At 44.7% G+C, this 18,751-nt stretch overlaps 2 protein-coding genes across 11 annotated transcripts in view; both read left to right on the top strand.

Moving 5' to 3' along the window:
- Positions 1-15,304, top strand: part of LOC122618340 (muscle M-line assembly protein unc-89) — a 34,521-nt gene extending 19,217 nt beyond the window's left edge. For 4 of the 10 annotated variants that reach the window (XM_043794722.1, XM_043794721.1, XM_043794723.1 and 1 more), the window contains 9 exons: positions 48-1,839; positions 2,863-3,069; positions 3,464-3,639; positions 3,912-5,582; positions 5,993-7,436; positions 8,066-8,497; positions 9,024-9,106; positions 9,198-9,378; positions 9,707-10,048. In XM_043794722.1, the coding sequence (XP_043650657.1) occupies positions 48-1,839; positions 2,863-3,069; positions 3,464-3,639; positions 3,912-5,582; positions 5,993-7,436; positions 8,066-8,497; positions 9,024-9,106; positions 9,198-9,378; positions 9,707-9,810 (6,090 nt within the window). In that variant the 3' untranslated portion in view covers positions 9,811-10,048. Of the gene's footprint in view, positions 1-47; positions 1,840-2,862; positions 3,070-3,463; positions 3,640-3,911; positions 5,583-5,992; positions 7,437-8,065; positions 8,498-9,023; positions 9,107-9,197; positions 9,379-9,706; positions 10,049-13,573; positions 13,943-15,170 lie in introns of those variants that run through there. The other 6 variants (XM_043794727.1, XM_043794728.1, XM_043794725.1 and 3 more) reach the window with 5 other exon arrangements.
- Positions 15,305-17,142: 1,838 nt separating this feature from the next.
- LOC122618341 (titin) overlaps positions 17,143-18,751 on the top strand; it is a 79,038-nt gene continuing 77,429 nt past the window's right edge. Inside the window, 2 exon segments of the mRNA XM_043794731.1 lie at positions 17,143-17,370; positions 18,308-18,648. Coding sequence (XP_043650666.1) covers positions 18,477-18,648 — 172 coding nt within the window. The 5' untranslated portion in view covers positions 17,143-17,370; positions 18,308-18,476.

Genomic DNA, 18,751 nt, shown 5'->3' with positions numbered 1-18,751 from the left:
AACTCAAACTGACTTGACTTTCCGTGCTTTTCTCTCTGTACTTTCAGTACGAATACGGCCGCGTAACGCTGATAATCCCGCAGGCTTATCCCAACGACGCCGGATCCTACGTCCTGAGCGCCAAGAACCTGGCTGGCGAAGCCTATACCAGTTGCAACGTGATAGTAAAGGGTCGACTGCCCAACGAGACCTCCGATTCCGAGATGGCCAGCGACATAGAACCGATCAAGCCCGCCGTGCACCTGCCCCTGAAGGATGTCTCCATATTCGAGGGTAAGCCCGTGAGGCTGGACTGCGTGATTGTGGGTCAACCCGAGCCCGAGGTCATCTGGTACCACAATGAGCGACCTGTTAAGGAGTCCGCCGACGTTCAGTTGCTGTTCCAAGGCGACAGATGCTCCCTAATCATCCAAGAGGTGTACCAAGAGGACGCAGGACACTACAAGGTGGTGGCCATTAATTCGGCTGGAGAAGCTTCCAGTAGTTGTGAACTCAAGGTGACTCCTTTGAATCAAGCAGAACCGGCCACTCGGGCACAGGCGGAGAGACAATCCTTACCGAAGGACTCGCAGCCTAAATTCGAGAGACTTCTATCCGATGTCTTGGCTGATGAAGGCGAGCAAGTGGTCCTCGAGGTGCAGGCCAGTGGTGATCAACCCTTGACCGCACAGTGGTTCCTGACCAACAAGGAGCTCCACCTGGATCAGCGGATTACCACACAATCCGACTCCGAACTGGGAATCTTCAAGCTCATCCTGAACAACGTGAGTGGCGATGACAAGGGAGTGTATACTGTAAAGGTGACCAATCCAGCGGGAGATGCCAAATGCTTTTCGCATCTCATAGTGAAGTCCGTGAATGCACCCGAGAACCGTAGAAGTAGCCAATCGTCGGTTGAAATCATAGATCGTCACCAGTGTCCCGAATTCAAAGAACTGTTTAGTGACAAACAAGGCGAAATCGATGAGGTGATCAAGTTCGAGTGCATTGTCAAGGGCAAGCCCACGCCAAAGGTCCACTGGTTCTTCAACGACCAACCCGTTCATGGCCATAATTTCCTCGTGTCTACAAGTGGAGAACGTCAAGTGCTAACCATTCAGAAGTTGACCCACGATGCCGTGGGCAAGATCAGTTGTGTGGCCGAGAATGAGGCGGGCAAGGCCACCTGTGTGGCCTTTTTGAATATCCGAGGAAGTGGTTTGCCCGCCTCCAGCGATGTTCAGACTGTCAGCCAGGAGCACAACACCGAGTCCTCGAGGGTCACGATCAAAAAGCAGACCTTTACCACCACTTCCACCTCGCAGGTCAATTCCTATGAGGGAAATGCTCCCCAAACCGAGGTTCATCACTCCTCCGCTCACATCGATCAATCCCTGAAGCAACTGGGACAACAACGGCCGGAGATTGTGGAGAGCCATCACTACCAGGAACTGCACAAGAGCAAGGAGATGAGCAGCCCCAGTGTGCAGCAAAAGTCCTTCAGCTTTATCCAATCCAGTGGCGCCAATGGACAATCCGCAGTAGCAATTCCAGACTCGCCCACTCGCCTCAGAAGAGAAATAGCTCCCAGATTCACCACTCCTCTTAGTGGAAAAATCGTGGATCAGGGCGCCGATGTCAGCATGGAGGCCATTTACGATGGCTTTCCCTCGCCCGAGATCAAGGTGGAGAAGAATGGAGGTCAGCTGTTCGAGGATGCCCACACCAGGATCTCCAACAAGTGCAATCGCGTGACCATCGAACTCAAACAGGTGGGCGTGGCCGATGCGGGACGATACGCGGTGACCGCCTCCAATACCGTGGGTCAATCCACCAGCACAGCGGACTTGGTCGTTAAAAGTGAGTATTGAAACAATTTCTTAAGGAGGATATGTTTATAGAAATAACTGTGGGGTATTATACGAATGGATTCTGTTTTATCTATCAACTATAAAAACCTTGGCCATTTGTTTTTTGCTAGAAAGCATTTAAAATCTGGCATAAACGGATATGCTCTTTTTAATGGTGCCCCACGTTTGTCGATAGGCGACCTAATTTATCATATTAAATTACCACCAGCGTGAGATATTTTTTGTAGAAATCAATTTCCCAGAATTAAATGAACTAAAAAGCTGTCGAAAAGTGTGCACAACTTTAAAAAACCACATACACATGTTCCCTGGGATGGACCCTATATCATATGTTGGCGTTTGTTCTGACCACATCAATCAGTGGAGAGCATTAAAGTGTCATTGTCGAGGGACGAGGAGCCTAGACCGTCAATAGATCTTCAAACGTCAATGCCTTGAACGCCGCTAGTCGAGCGGCTCCCCAGAATATTGATGAGTGTTTAGTGGTCGACGGGGTTGGAGGAAGATGATTCGTGGCTATATTGTTGTTGTTTATATTTCAATCTGTTCCGTTGGCTGGTTGGCTGTTGGCTGCTTGCTGGTGTGCCCGGGTGAGGGAGAATCTCTTGGCCAATGCAAAAGATTTTCTTACACAAATTTATAAATATTTTCTGGCAGCCATGGGGGTGGTGGTTCATCGGGATGTGGATGTGGATATGGTTGTGGATTGGGGTTGGGGCTGCGGGATAATGCCTGCAATTATTATTATGTAAATCGCGTCGAAAAGACTGAGATCGTTTATTTACTCGGGCTGTTTGCAGATTTGTCGCTGCTGCCTGCAATGTGTGTTTGAGATTATTTTTACTGCCTGTCGGCTGTCTGAACGAATTATTCATTATGGCCGATTATTGGACGGCTGTTCAAGTAAATTATTCAGCTACAAAATCTGTTGCAATGACACACAAAGGCTGCTGAAATGTGTTCGCCTATGCTAATGCTCATTGTTTTGGTCTTTTAATTCTCCGAAATTTAGAAACCATATTCCCGCCTGTTTTTGGCCGACGTCTACAGGCTCAAGTCAGCAAGAAGGGCGAGAAGCTGACCATGGAGGTGGAGGTCACCGGGTTGCCGGAACCGACGGTCACCTGGCTGAAGGACGATAAGCCGCTGAAGGATGCTGGAATTTCCGAGCACCGCTTGCTGGCCCAGGGCAACTCCTACAGGCTGATCATCGAAAAGGGTAAGTATTTATTTACTTTAGATTACTGTAGATTTTATACATATGTTTTCCGTTTAGAAATTTCACTTTCGAATTTAATTTTGAAATTAGCCAGGAAATGACAGCCAAATGGCATAGCCAGATTGTTGTTTATTTAACCCACATTTTTGCAATGTTTTATTTATCAGCACTAAAATGTTTTGGCAAACATCTCAGGCAAAGTCTTTAGGTCTCAAAACATGTTTATATAAGCTTTCATTGCCTTTTTCATTTTCGGGAATATCTACAGTAAAAGGAATTTTTAAAAATATGTAAAAATAGTCATACTAATGCCAATACTTTCTGTTAATTGATCCTAAGATTTTTAAGTTTATCTTTGCTTAACATTTGACTGTGAATATTTTCTTGACTTTAGCGCAAACCACGGACTCCGGAAAGTACATGGTGCGTGCCACAAATGCGGGAGGTGAGGCGAAGAGCATTGCCGACTGTGCCATCCTCGAGCCTTCGCCGGAACGGCTGCAGGAGGTGGTCAAGACGATTGTGTATGAGACGGGTCCTGTGGCTCCGGCCAGCGAATTCAAAACTGAAGTAAGTGTGCATGTGCTCAATATCTAACCACCGACTACTATGCATTGTCCTCCACGATCACCTACAACTCTTTCAATCTACTCCGATCTATTCTATCTTTCTTTTCGACTCTGTTAACTTACTTTACTATCGATCAATATAATAAACCAAACTTTTGTGAATTTTCTCCTCTCATGATGTCAACGTCGTTCGTTCTTTCGTTTCGCTTTGCTCATTCCACGGGTTTGCAACACTCCATCATGATACAAAACTAAACATTGAAACCGATTCAGGTGCCGAATCAAAGTCAGAACGGCGACAACCAACAGTCGTACCAAAGCAGTCAGACCGAAGTGACTAGTGCCAATGATCTCCACGGTCTGTCCGAGTCGAAAGTGATCACTGAGCATCGTTGCACTACCGAGGCAACCATGCGTCTAGAGCACAAATCGAACTACCTGGATCTGCCCGAGTTGACCGCGCGACCCAAGACACCAACCACAAACGATACTATCACCATCACCACAAACACTGCCACCGCCAGCATGGATCAGCCAGATCTGACACAACCCACCATCAACACCACCACCGCCACCACCAACAAAGCCCCACCGCCAGTACCACCCAAACCCTGTACGCCCGTGGTGGCCACCACCTTTGGCCAACAGCAGCAACCACCACAGACGCTGACCAGCACCAGATACGAGCAGAGCGAGCACAAGTCAACCACCTCGTCCTCCTCGTTCGACTACTTCAAGAAGATCGATGAAGAGACCATCATCCAGCGACCGAATCCATTGACATTTAAGCCCCTGGAGACTGTGGTACGTCAACCTCAGGCACAATCTCTGGCGGAGGAGCTCAGGAGTCTCAACCTAATACCAGGAGATGCCCCACAGTTCTGTTACTCACCGAAAACAGAAAGAAGCGAGCCCAAAGTACCCCTAATTACTGAGAAAATCAAGATACTTTCCGAGGTCCAGCCCAAGGAGCCACCACCACAGGGTGGTGTACCCGTCTTTCCACCACCGCTGGGTCTCCAAACTGTGCAACACGAAAGCACAACCACCAAGGAGGTGAAGGTGGAGTATGGACAGCCAATTGTGCGCCCTGCGGCGGTGTTAGCCACTCCTGCCCAGCAGAACCCACGCTCACCCTCTCCCAAACCCTCCGCCGAAGGAGTGGCCATGTCGAGATTATGGACACCAACTGGGGTTACTGGTTACACCAGTGATGTAGAGCAGAAATCGGAGAAAACAGTAATCTCCAAGCTCGCCACACCAACTCCCACCAAGGAGCTGAATGCACCCTTCCTGGTCAATCAGATAATAAAGAGCATACCGACAACTGCTCCCGTAACGCACTTGGTGAATGTCGAACTGGAACCGGGGACACCACCAGAGATTTGCTTTGCACCCAAGGTAGAAGAAAGCCGTCGACGTTCCTTGGTTGAGACCATGGAGCAGAAACTGGAACAGAACTTGATCCAAGGACCCAGCAAGGTCCTGCCGCACTCGGTGCCCACCCTGACACCAAACACCGCACCACTTCTTCAGTCGAAACCTTTGAGTAACACCACTTACAGACCACCACCTCCTGTCCTGCCCACTCGATTGGGAGTCTACGAAAGCGACTATGAGAGTGATCGGTACAAGTATAGTGGCAGTGAATCGGATGTGGAGCCCGGAATTCGCAAGCAGCCGGAATTGACCACCTTGGAGACCTCCTTTAAGTCCAGTGGCTACACAGCGGATACTGAGGAGCATTCTAGCTACCGCAAGTCGGAGTCAAGTTTTTACGAAACCAAGTCATCGTCCACTATGGGAGGCGCACCACCGCAAACGCAGTTCCCGAAGTTGCAGCCTGAGCCACCGGCACCCATTTACTTTACACCAAAGCCGCAGCCGCATGTGCAATCACAGGCGCCACCACATCAATCGAATGTTAGCAGTCAGGAGGCGAAGGTTCGGATTAGATCTTCTCTGTGTCTATCTGTGTGTCGTTACTATTGTCGTTCTTTGTCGTTGTCGCTAGCACTGGGAGGTCAAAAGATTGCTCCCATTTACACCAGCAAATAGCCTCTGTACCGTTGTTGTTCCTACCAGCTAACAAGCTAAGACTTAAGCTCCGCAAAACACTCCAATTAATGACTATGCTCCTCAATGATCATGCACATTATACTCCCGATATCAATCACAATTTAAAAAGTTCCTGTTCATTCATTTGATTGATGTTTCATGTATCCCACTCTAATCTAATCACCCTAATCGAGCTAAGCATCTGCCTGATATTCGTTCGTTAATTCGCATAACCCTTTATGTATGATTTCTTACAAAAGTATCATCCCTATTAATATTACTTTGCATCCCTTTAGGACTACAAGTATACCTCCTCGAGTATGACCAGCAACTACTCCCACAACATGCAGAGCAGCAGCAGTTCCTCCCATCACGAGACCAAGTTCTCCTCGACGTCAGCACCGCCACCAGTGGTTACCTACCCTAGTCCTATTCCTGCCCAGAGGAAAACCCCGGCGGCGGAGTTCAGTGACTACAGCAGTGAGATTGATGAACGCTTCCGTTCCGTCTCTCGCACCAATGAATCCGACGCAGAGATCAAGGGGTATCGAGTGGTCTTTCCACCCACACCTACTCCCCGCACAAACATAGCCACCAATGGCCACAAATCGCCAGTGGTGGTAATTACCCCTTCGCCCATGGAATTCGAACCGACTCCTCAGGACTATGCCAGGCCCAAATTTGAACCGATTAGCAAGGAGATACGCCATGAAATCAAGACGGAGACTAGCTCCAAGCAATCCAAGTTTATGCAGAACCAACACCAGAGTCAGCCGGTCTTTAAGCCAAAACCTGTGGCGGCCAAGTTCATTGCAGCAACCCAGCAACAACAGCAGAAGCAGCCACAGGCCACAGCCCGTCCGACCATGTACTACAATGCTGTTGCTGGAGCTCCGATGCACGTGGCCAAGGTGGCCACCGAGACCAAGAACGTGATGCAGATGCACGAGTCCACCGAGAGTTCACAGCGGGTGGTGAATATGCAACAGACCAAGAGGGTAATTCACTTTGATAGTGCGCAGGAGCAGAGGGATCAGCAGATCCTGGAACCCTTCCCCTACAGTCCCGCCCACAGTCGTACGCCCTCGAGGCAATCCCATCTGCCACCGCCAGCCACGCCCACTAAATTTGTGCCCGGAGAATTCCGGGAGAGTGACTACGAGAGTGAGGTTGATGGAGCACGCATCCAACCACTGTGGTCTCCCTACGGCGATGGTTTGACCAAAGGTTTCAGGCGAGTGGCGCCACCTCAGGGAGCTGGTCGATCGTGCAGTCTGCCCCGGACCTATGAAAGGGTCTTGTCCCCCATGGAGTTCGATCGAGGTCCCGAGATGCCCAGCAAGATCCACGTGGACATAAACACTCTGAGGAAAGAGCAACGCGGGGGCAGCACAGTGACAACACAAAATCGTACCCAATCCTTGAACAGGAACACCACCATGAGGCAACAGCAGCAACATCAGCCACAGCAACAGCAGCAGCAGTCCATGGATCAGATCGACAGGGCCGGAACTCTGCCCCGATATGGTTATAGTTCCCTCCAGCAGCAAGCAGAGAACCAGGGTCGTCGCATGGGCTCCACCTTCCTCCAGAAATCACATCAGTTTGTCGACGATGTTAGCAGGGAGGTCAGAAGCTCCGCTTCCAACGGCATCCGTCCGGGTTTCAAAAGGGCTCCCAGCGAAGGCAGCAGCCAGCAACCTCAGGCCTTCCGGGATGAATCGCGCGTCTCTCAATACGGTAAGTCCGCACTTTAATTCAATCTCCGGACCCAATCCGCAGTAGAGATTTGGAGGCAGCTCCCCTCATTTGAATTGGTATTTGAGATTTTAAATTTGAGTATTGAGAATTGGTTTGAGAAATTTGCATTCGTTGAACATACCGGACCCACTACTAATCCGTTATCATCTTGAGATCATTATTTTTATTGTTTATAAGGTTCCAATTACAAACATTTCATAAAATAATAATTTTTATCGTTTTTAATTAATCAAGTTTCAAGTATTATATGAAACAGTTTGTATACAAGACCTTAACTAACTCCTAACTTTTTTGTTTACTTTATTGTATTATTTTGAATCCGAACTGCACTAATCTTAAATCAGTCAACAAACATTTTTATTGTTTAAAAACTTTTAATTATTATTTTTAAGCGAAGACAAATATCATATTTTTATTATGTTTACTTATAAGTTTTTATCTGTAAATATGCCCAAATTTTTATTACCACTCAGAAATTGGAACAATTTTTTGATTTGTCATTCATTATACGTTCATAAGTTTTGGGAAAACTATTTTATTGAAACCTAACAACTTGCAACCATCAAGATAAACTCTATCGTATATGTTTGTCTGCAAACTGTAATCAGGAACCAAATGCGTCGACCCCAATACCGGTTTGATATACTTCAAGTATGACTTTGGCTATGAATTTGGCATCCTTTTCCCTGGCGAGGGTCACAAGTTCGTCAGTAGCCAGTGGAACAGCAGTGGCAACAGCAATAGCAATGCCATGCCAATCCAAAATGGACGTCACTCCCCATATCCTTTGAAACTTCCCCCCGGAAATGAACTGGTGATTCCCGTTCAGCACGAGAGATCCGCTCAAGGATACAGTTCAGATAACGAGGTGCAGAGAAGGAGCCAGACCAGGAATTGGTCGTCTACCAGGCCAACGGCTCCACGAACTGTCAACAGCCAGAAGCGCTATAGCTTGCCCAGTGGCCACAGCCTCGACATCCACCTGGATCGCCTCCATGCCCAGGCACCTCGGTTGCCTCCGGATCAGATGATCCGCACAGGTACTGAAGCACTAAAAGATCGGAAGGCTGTCACCAGATGAAAGCCCTCAAGCAGAACGGCTTACCGCTATCGATGTTGTCAATTAGTCTAGGACAAGTTTATGTTGTGATCTCGATTGTCGCTTGCTCATAGATATGAACGTAACTAATTAATAGAAACTGAAGTGTCTATTTATACTGAGACTTAAAATAGTTCATATCTTTTGAGCTATAAGAAGGCAATCGTCGCTTTGTGCCCTTGTGATTAACCCCCAAATAGTCATCGGCTGTAGTTTAAGTGTGTAAATAGGCAGGTTGTGTTGTTCTAACCCCCAAATTCGAAAAAAGCATGCTAACCCGAAAGAATCCAGCTTGCCGCCTTGTTTTTGCATGAATTTTGCGTTTGTTTTCGTTCTCCGTGTTTAAACTTTAAAGTGAATCGTACGCCGAAGTGTTTGTGTTCCGTGCTTGCCGCGTGCTAATCCCACTAATGGATGCGCTTTGAAAACGCTGAGCCAGAGATTCTAATGGTTTCCCCACACTTCAGTGCCGGAGCTGCCCAATACGGAACCCGTCAATGCGCATCTGAGTCGCGATGAGCTGGCACAAAGGCAGCCATTATTCATAACGGTAAGCCAGAGTCATTAACCCGCGACCCACGTGTCCGACCCGGAATACTGAAACCCCTCAATCTCTCTCCCAACCACGGATAAATGGACAGCCGCTGAAAGACATCGCGGTCGGAGTGGGCGGCACGGCGCGCTTCGAGTGCATTGTACAGGCCCATCCGCAGCCGCAGGTCAACTGGACGCACAACGGCGGTCACCTGGAGTCGGGTAGCAGGCACTGCATCGAGTACCGCAACGGCGTGTGCCGGCTAACTCTGCCGCAGGCCTATCCGGGTGAGTACTGCGGACAAGGAGGTCAGCCAGAGGTGCACAGAGTCAAATTGGGTGGATTATTTAAATCAGTATCTTTGAGTTCCAACTGTGAACTCTCATCTAGCCTCAGATTATAAAGTAACCTGAAGATACAATCCTTGAGATACTAACGGATGGAGATACATTTCAAGTGTAATATACCCATCTTTAGTGTGTTCTTTATTGTTCCACCCAATTTCGTTCTGTGCACAATCAAATCGGGCCAGCTCATTAATCGCTTTACCTTCTCTATTCCTCGCTTTATCCTTGAATGGTCGGCATCCTTTATAAATGGTTCGGAATCCGGCAGATGACAACGGCAGCTATGCCTGCACCGCAATGAATCCTCTGGGAGCGGCCACCACCAGCGGAAATTTGACCGTTTCGAGCACAAACCGCGGATTTAGATACTAAGCTTGTTTAAATGCAACTATTATTATTATTATTTGCTTTATGATTTGTTCAATGCCAAAGTTTCGCCTTATTGTGTGTGTGTATTCACTGTGCCCATGTCACTTCTTCGTTTTGTGGGCTGATGGACTTACAAAAAGTCGCCCAAAAATACCCACTATACATGCATACAACAAAGGAATATAGTATTACTTGTGTTTTTGTCGAAAATGAAATAAACAAATATTTAAACGAAAAGGAACTATTTTGTATACGATTTTTCCGGCTTTTCCTTACTCAGCTGATCGTGAAAAGCTCGATGGTGGCGCTCTCTATATGTGGGATCGACCATAATGTTCGAAAAAGCTGAGAACAAATATTCGAAAAAGCTTTCGAAATGTTTACGCGTTAGATGGCGCCATTAGATCGTGAATCTTTGAATTTGGGAAAAATTTATAAAACAATTTTAGAAAATAGTTGAACTCACACAAGCAAACATTTCGAAAATGAAAAATTTCAACCAAATACGATTTATTATTTTAGTTCCCTACACTATATACATATACTTCGTATTGGTTCCTTAGATCTTTGAAAATTAATTCGCCAGATTGATTTTGACATTAATTTTGATCTTCTTTGATCTCGTTCTAAGATTAATTTTGATTTTTGGAAATTTTCAGGAAATTTTAGGAAATTTTCAATATAAATTTTGTGAATGAATTACAGAATTTTAAAGTCCCATATATCATGTTAATCACTCAGTCCATCAATATGTTTCAGTCATTTGCGTTTCATTACTCATTGCCATATAAATGTTCTAACTAGGCCAAAAAACTACGTTCGAAATCAGGTCGAAAAAGTGATTCAAAAAATTCGAGAGGCATCGGCTGAACAAATGTTTGGATATGTGTGGAATAAAATATTTTGGGTGGGCGGCTGAGGCTGACAGTTCGAATGTTTCGCTTTGCTGCTCGCAGATGATTTATTTGCCTTTCGGCAGTGTTTATTTATCTAATTTTCTCAGCATTTTCTTTTTGTCGCGATCGCTTGCCAAGAATCAGTGGCGAGTAAAACGCGCGAAATGCGAAATATTCTACGAAACAAAGGGGCAGCGCTGAAACTCGGACAGGCCAGACATAAACACTCTCGTCTGTCAAGGCAATTGAGTACACATGGGCCCAGTATGTAGGCCTTTGAGAGTCCTTGACACTGACACCAAACTCAAAGCACCGGCAGTGTTGCCAACTAGTGGAACATGGTGGAAAGTAGCCAGGGAAAATAGCATTTCATTGCAATACTTAATTTATTCTGAAACTTACTTATAGGTTCGTCCTTAGGTTTACTGTAAAATGATTCATTAATGAATGTTCTTGATAACAGTTACTATATCAGTAGAACTAAGTATTCTAATTCGCAAGGTGTACGAATCCTGAATTTGCCACTAATTTTGGGGGATATGACACACTTCTGTCGATTCTGCCCATTCTGCTGTTGATTAGTCGCTAGTGGTTAGTGGGTGGTCGATGGCTGACTGGTTGTTTTTGGGGGGTTCAAGGTCCTCCGCCCCGCCTGCCAATCTGCCAATTCTAATTGTGTGCTTAGTGCCTGGCCAGAGTGTTCGAGTCATTAGGCAGCGGTCCAAGAAACAAATTAGATCCTACTCACAGGCCAAATGCAGGCACTCTGAGTCATTTGCAGCATCATCATGGCCAGTGCCTGGTGCTTAGTGCATCTTTTACGAAAATATAATCGCGAGGCAATTTCGATGAGTGGATGAGTACGGATTTTGAATGCGAACATATGGCCAGATATTGCACCTTAATGATTCAGAAAATTGCTTCCCGCACCGATAAGACGCTGTCAGATGTATGCACATACATACATATATTATGAAACTATGTCAAAAAAAAATTTGAAGCGAAAATATGAAAAACATTTCGCGTGCGGCGTTCTTCAATGCGAATCTGAAATATTCGGGCCGTGTCCGGCTGTTTAGTATATTTTTTTCATTCGTTCTACCCTTTCTTTTTTATTTGGCACATTCGCAAAATTTCCCTCGTTTTAGAGCAAACACAAAATCTGTGTATCGTTATCGTGTGGCAAATGTTTTGCCAGTGCGCGAATTGGTAAATGTTATTTCGCCAGATTTCAATACCCAAAGCCAAACATTAACGCTCCGATGAATACGTTTTTAAACTGCCTGGATTTTGGGAACAGAGTGCCGGAATATGTGCTACATTTTGACCACCGAAGTGTCCCATCCACATTTTTTTGGGATGAGTCTTTGCCGCAGCTATACAAACATTCGCATTATGGTTTTTTCCCAGCTCTGTGTTTTCCTAAATTAATTGGGTAATTTTCTTAAAATAGCAAATGAACTCAGCGCAACAAGTCACAAACCACACACACAACACAATTTTCCTTCGCCACTTTAGAAATTCGTTCATATTTTCTTAGCTTTTCTTTGTTTTGTTCAGAAGTTTGTGGATGAGGAAACAATTTGGTGATCCATTAGATGGGATCTTTCTGTGGGATCCAGTTGAGTGGTTTATTATCATATTATATCAAATGGGTGGACATGGCAAAGGCGTGGTCGCACTTCTCATAGAGGCATAATTATCTAGCTTCTTTAGCATAGTAGCATTTGGACCTAGTGAGCTACTTACTGAGTATATCCTTAAGCTAACTACGTAGTACCGCAGAAATATAGATATTTGGCTTATACGATTAATAATTTCTGGCAGATTGCTCTCTATGACCGCCGGCGCACTTGCCACAAATAAATTTTAATAACAATATTTCCGCTTTGGTTTCAGTCGCGTTTTTGAGCTGGCACGACAATCTATAGGTACATTAGCCAATCGTATATGTTTATAAACTGGATAAGAGCCAAAGCCATTCGAATCCGATACTATAAAGTAGTTGGGAGGCTCGTAAAATTGTTTTCCTCACACCCACGGCCAGCAGAAAAATGTAATAAACCAGCAGCAGTTCGAGAACTAAAGGAATTGGCCCAGAACTGCGCAGATGTTGGGCAAAACCATTTAGCACTTCACTTCGCAAACATGAACACATTCAAACATGAAAATATTTTAATGTCTATATGCATAGATTTCATTTAATTGGGCGCAGCAAGCTGAGAAACTGGCGCCTTGAAAGATCCCCAAACTCAGTTGCATAATCCCCGATGACAGGCCGCCTCATCTTGCGAATGGATTTGGTTTGCTTGGGAATGGGATACGAAACATCCGCGCCGCCACGCGTTGATGACCCTGCCCAAGTCAGTCACTCTATTCGGGGCGAAAGGAATCTTGGCAACTTATTTATTTCTACGCACGCTGTAAATTAGCAAACAAAACAGCGAGCAACAATAGCAGACAATAGACAACTTGGTGTGCTGAAAATGTGCAGCGATTTCTGTTCCGTTGAAAGCATGGGGCCATGGGGGTTTTAGCATAAACACGAATTCCCCTAATTGCCAGAAAGGCGCTAGATTTTAATTGTTTTCAGCTAATTGAGCAGGAACATAAAAACGCAGCAGTGCAGCTATAAAAATTAAAGAACCCAATCATTTCCGCGTTTCTAACTCGCCAAAATCCGCAGTCCTCCCTGCACTGTAGAAAAAAAGGTTCAAGAATCTGCCCTATAGTCTAATAATATCTAATATTTTGTATATTGGTGTATTAAGTTTATCTACGTACTTAAAAATAAATGGTAGTTCTGGAAATGTGATAAAAATCCATTTTAAACGAAACACTAACATTTCTTTCTGTGCACCTTTCTGCAGATCAAGGCACTCAAACGGATAGCTTGCTAATAACCGAAGAGGAACCGGCGCCGGAGGCCACGGATCAGCCCCTGGGTAATGGCGTCAATAAAACGCCTTTGCGCAAATCTGCGTCGTTCTCATCGACCACGTCGACCAGTTCGCCGGCCAGTTCCTCCATGGGTTCGGCCACATCGACCATGTCGCTGCGCTCCTCGACGCCCCTGAGAAGCAATAATCACTCCCAGTCGAGCTCTCGGGCTCTGCGGAGCGACACCATCAACACGTTCCAGAAGTGGGAGACCACGATCGAGTCCATCAGCTATGTGAGCACCAAGACCGTGTCCATTTCGGATTTCAGCCAGGAGCCGCAGCTACGCGAGCAAACAGGTAAACAAAATCAATCATTTTAATGGCATTTACATTGAATAGTTTACATTGAATGCTGTTTCCATATTGAATCCATAATTAATCATCGCCTAAGTGCATCATTTCGATCCTCAAGCGATCTGGAAAATTGCTAGCTACAAAATGGGCAGTCGCGATCTCTCAATCTTGCATCCATTTGCCATTTTGCCATGTCACGCAATCCATACACACATATTTCGAATATCTTTGAGGTACCGCATGTAAAATCACTAAATATAGATTACAGCCACCGCTCTGCACCACATTGCAACTTTCATTTACCAGAAAGGGAGGTTCGACAGTGGCGCTGGGAGGTGGGAGGTGGGGACTTTGGCTGCGACTCGTGTGTCTAATTGTATAAACAATTGATATGAAAAGGCTAAAGAAGCAAGGAAAACATCCATGTAGAGTCGATTTCGGGATACTCTTTCAATTGTTAAGATAATTGGTTACATTTTATAAACTGATCCGTTTGTAGTTCTTCTTGCGTATTTCTAAAAAATTATTTAACAAGATTTATTTTAAATATATTATAGAATGCTTTATAGAATAAAGCATGTTATTCATTGTTTTATTTTTTTTAATTAAACGTTCTAAGCAACTGCTTTAAATTATATAGTGCTAGACGGTTCCGACACCCTCTTAAGAGGCTCGAGTCGACCACATTTGGACACTTTATACCTAAATTGCCGCTTGGCATGCAGTGCTCTTGGGGCGCAGTAGCCGCAACATCGTAGTTGTCGACGTTTCGTTTCGGTTTTATGGTTTTGCTGAATGGAGGGGCCCAAGACCGGCACTGGGACCTGGAACTTGGAACTTGGATTGGGATTGGGATTGAGATTGAGGCTGGCTGCAATGGTCGCGAAATTCGATGCCAGACGAAACTCTGGCAGTGCAGATCTGCTTACGCGACTCATTACATCTGCAAGAAGTGAAAAGCAATGAAAAGAACATTCCGTTGTGTATTTATAGCTTCAAGATGGGCTTGGCTTGGGGTCGTCCGCTCGGCTCATCGGCTTGGGGGGTGGCATTCTCATACATAATCCAGAGATACTTTATATCCATCTTTCCCACTGCCTGTTGCATGTTGCATGTTCTGCCCGCTTCCAACGCTCAAGTGTCAACTCATCCAGCATCTGTTGCTCCATCCTGTGGATCTTGTCTTCTGTACGATCGTTAATTGAACTCGAATTCTTTTTCTTGTTTGCAGTAAATTGAATGCATCGCCCGAGTTCGAGAGCTGGGAGAAGCCAAACTAATTTTTGAGCAAAACTAAAACCAACTAAACCTACAGTTGCCTTATTATGTAAACTAAACCATTAATAATACTAATTAAATGACAAGTGAAATGTTTTCTTGTACAAGTGTTGTGTTTGTTGGCACATTCTCGGGCAGTGACATAATTGGGCGAATATTTTTGCACAAAGTATCTGCGATACAGATAAGATACAGATACAGATACAGATACAGCCTCAGCCTGGTCAGATAGATAAGTGCTCTTAATCTTACGGACAGCTGTCAAGCGAATGCTTGCTTGGAAAACGCTGTGCACTTTCAAAAATAAAATAACAAATTCAAGCATCATAATTCTACTTTAAAAAATCTATGCTATATATATTAGGGCTCGTCAGGGTAATGAGCTTACAAACTGATTTAAAAAGTATTTAATAATAGTAGAAAATGTACCATTTAAATGCAAATATTTCTTTCACTACATGCCATTCATTTTCGTAGCGCATCGCTAGCAGCCAAGCAAAGGCAAACTGACTTTGCAATCTGCCTTGCAGAACCGGCTAACTGTTACTCCTGCTGTTGTTGTTTCGGTGGATATAATTTAGCCAGAAGAAAGCTAGCCGCGATGCGTGCTGCCTGTTTCTCGGCTTATCTCTGCCCCGGGGCACTTAAATGCCTGTAGATACATTTGTACCTGGTCGGTGACAGTCGAAACTTTGTCGTCGCTGCGCCTGGCTGCCTAGAATCTCAACTGCGCCGAGTTTGTAATTTAATGATTCTGTTACTGGGTTGCTGCTACTCAACTACTCAACTACTGGCCATGTTAACAATTAATTTGTGCACAATAAAAAACAATATTGCATGACCATTGCAAACCGGGTTGCCGTATACAGCGATATAGTGGCTGCCTTGGGGCAACTCCTCGCCATAAATGGCCGAAGCCAACTGTCGATTTAGGTGCAATTTGTATTTGAGATTTTCTGAAATGGCTAAAAAGAAATAGAAAGTTGCGACATTTTTTCGCCAATTGGTCACTGAAAAACATCTCTGTGCTGATGATTAAGAGACAAAATGAATAATCAAGTTATATGTATCAAACGGGCGGACGAGCCAAATTTTATACATATCTATACATCTTATGTGGTTTTAATTTTAGACAAACAAAATAAATTATGTGGAAAATGTGAAAAAGCCCGAAGGCAAAGCAAACACGAGCCAAATCGCCTAAGCCTTTGATTGTATTGTGCAAATGATAATTCCAAGATCCTATTGCAATTGCCGTCTTATTTATTTATACAAGATCGACTCTGATAGATATTTCCTTCGGACTTTCGGTTTGGAGGGCAGTATTGTAAACGGTTCTCTAGCTGGAATCAATGGACTTGATTCTGTGCCGTGTGTATGCATTTGACTCTTACAGTATCTAGAATTTCTGTAGGATGTCTTCGTTTTCGTGCACACAATGTTGAAAAATACGTGTCAAAAATAAATCGGCATATATTTTTAGCCAACTTACTCAAAGCCCGAACACTTTTCCAAATCCTCAGAGATATCTCTCATTGCCGATTCAACGAGAATGTCCGAGACTCTGGGCCAAATTTCCATCGAACTATTGGATACCCAGCAACTCGATTTTGGTCAATTTACAGTAAGAAAACATTAACGGAGATTTTGAGATATAAATGATAAGGATGGTATCAATAAGTTTTAAAAACTTTTAAAACATTATCTGCAGAAGATTGAAAACATGCCCGGAAAACCTATACACCCCACAGTGCTGTGTAGTGCATTAAAAGCTGTGAGACTGTTTTCCCGAGGAAAATGCAAAAATATCTCATGTGGAGCAAGATTTTCTCTCTCGGCGGGAGATCGTGTGGCATCGTGTGGATTCGGGCGTAGTTCGGCTGGGCAGTCACAGCTACTTGATCGCATTTTCCGAGAGATTTTGTCATTCTTCGCTCGCACCTCAGAAACGATCGACGTCTTGGTTTCAGTCTCGGGGATTATGACTTGAAACAGTTTGAAAATAGATATTTTTTAAAAGAATATACATATATCTATATCTAAACGCACCACACGGTACAGATATATGTATACGTTCGCAGCCATTTCGTTCGCTTAGAGTCCCGCACACACGCAAATATATATAGAACGTCGAAAGGATATCGCAATTTCGAGTAAGGATCGGTGAAAAGTGTGAAAATTAAGCAAATCCTGCAGGAATTGTGAATGGAAAAAGTGTTCATGAAAATTTTCTCTAGTTACGAAACCACTTTGAGAAAAATGCCGAAAGAATTTTTCAGTGCGCTAAATATCTAAAAATACCACCCGATCGGGTGCTTCGTTTCGGATTCCGATTCCGATTCCGTTTCGGATCGTATCTGATCGGATCGGTGCTTCGGTGGCTCCACTTCGTGGGTCCGCACCCAATTCAACGAATGGACTGTGAAATCGTGTGCAAACAGATATCAAGCAATCTATATATATAGTCGAACCTGCACAAATCGAAAGATCACGTATACGCAGTCCTTTCATGTGTACCATGTGCATTATCCTGGCTGATCCTGGCAAGGATTTTACGCTGGAGCAGCCAAGATAGTGTCTGAAAAATAGTGGACATTCTCAAACGAGAAGATTATTGGGCCAATGCAAGGTTTTCCTATAGGAGAAACCAGAAAAATGTTTATAAATAGCCCCGTGAAAAATAAGAAGCTACCACCGACTGTGTTTCTTTGTGTGTATGAGAAGGAGTGTGTCTGTGTGTGTGAGTGCGTATCTGTGTGTCGCAGTGAAATATTCTCGGGGCTAAAAATAGTTGGAAATGCCTCACAGGCAAAGAATATGAAAATGAATATGAAGAAGGATGGCTGGTATGAACGTCATGCGAAGATCTCCGATCTCGTCTGATTTATATCTACTCGTATATCGAGGAGGAAATTTTAAAGCCATTAAACAAAAATGTGTGACAGCCAAACATAAAAGAAAATCAAAGATGCAAAGGCCATTAAATTAAAATAAATGTTGGCCGAAACCGCAGTGATAAATAACCAGTGTCGCGAGTTTTCGTTGCCTAATTAAAGTGAAAGTTCGTACCAATTATTATTTTTATTTCAGCAATTTAAAGAAGCGACCAAAGAGAGATAAATATATATAGAAGTATATCAAGTGAAGAAGCAAATCAAAGAAAGAGTGATCGCGAGGTGTTCAATTCTACAGTGCAGTTCATTCTGCAACGATTTGGTTGTCATTTTAAATGATATATAGTGATATATAACGCAGCAAAATGCAACGACAAAATCCGAACCCGTACCAGCAGCAAAACCAGCAGCACCAGCAGGTGCAGCAGTACTCCACCCAGGAGTACTCGCACTCCAGCCAGGAGCAGCACCAGGAGCAAAGGATTAGCCGCACCGAGCAGCACGTCCAGCGCAGCCAAGTCACCACCCAGCGGCAAGGTCAGTCCTCGTCCTCGTCCTTGTCCCCTGTGTCCTTGGATGTCCCCGGTTAGGGGCGGCCGATCTCAGGGGAAGTTTGCTAGGCTCGGTGGGATTCACACCG

Source organism: Drosophila teissieri, chromosome 3L, assembly GCF_016746235.2.
Source record: "Drosophila teissieri strain GT53w chromosome 3L, Prin_Dtei_1.1, whole genome shotgun sequence".
Taxonomy (NCBI): domain Eukaryota; kingdom Metazoa; phylum Arthropoda; class Insecta; order Diptera; family Drosophilidae; genus Drosophila; species Drosophila teissieri.
The sequence above is the reverse complement of the archived record's forward strand: the minus strand, read 5'-3'. Positions and strand labels throughout refer to the sequence as shown.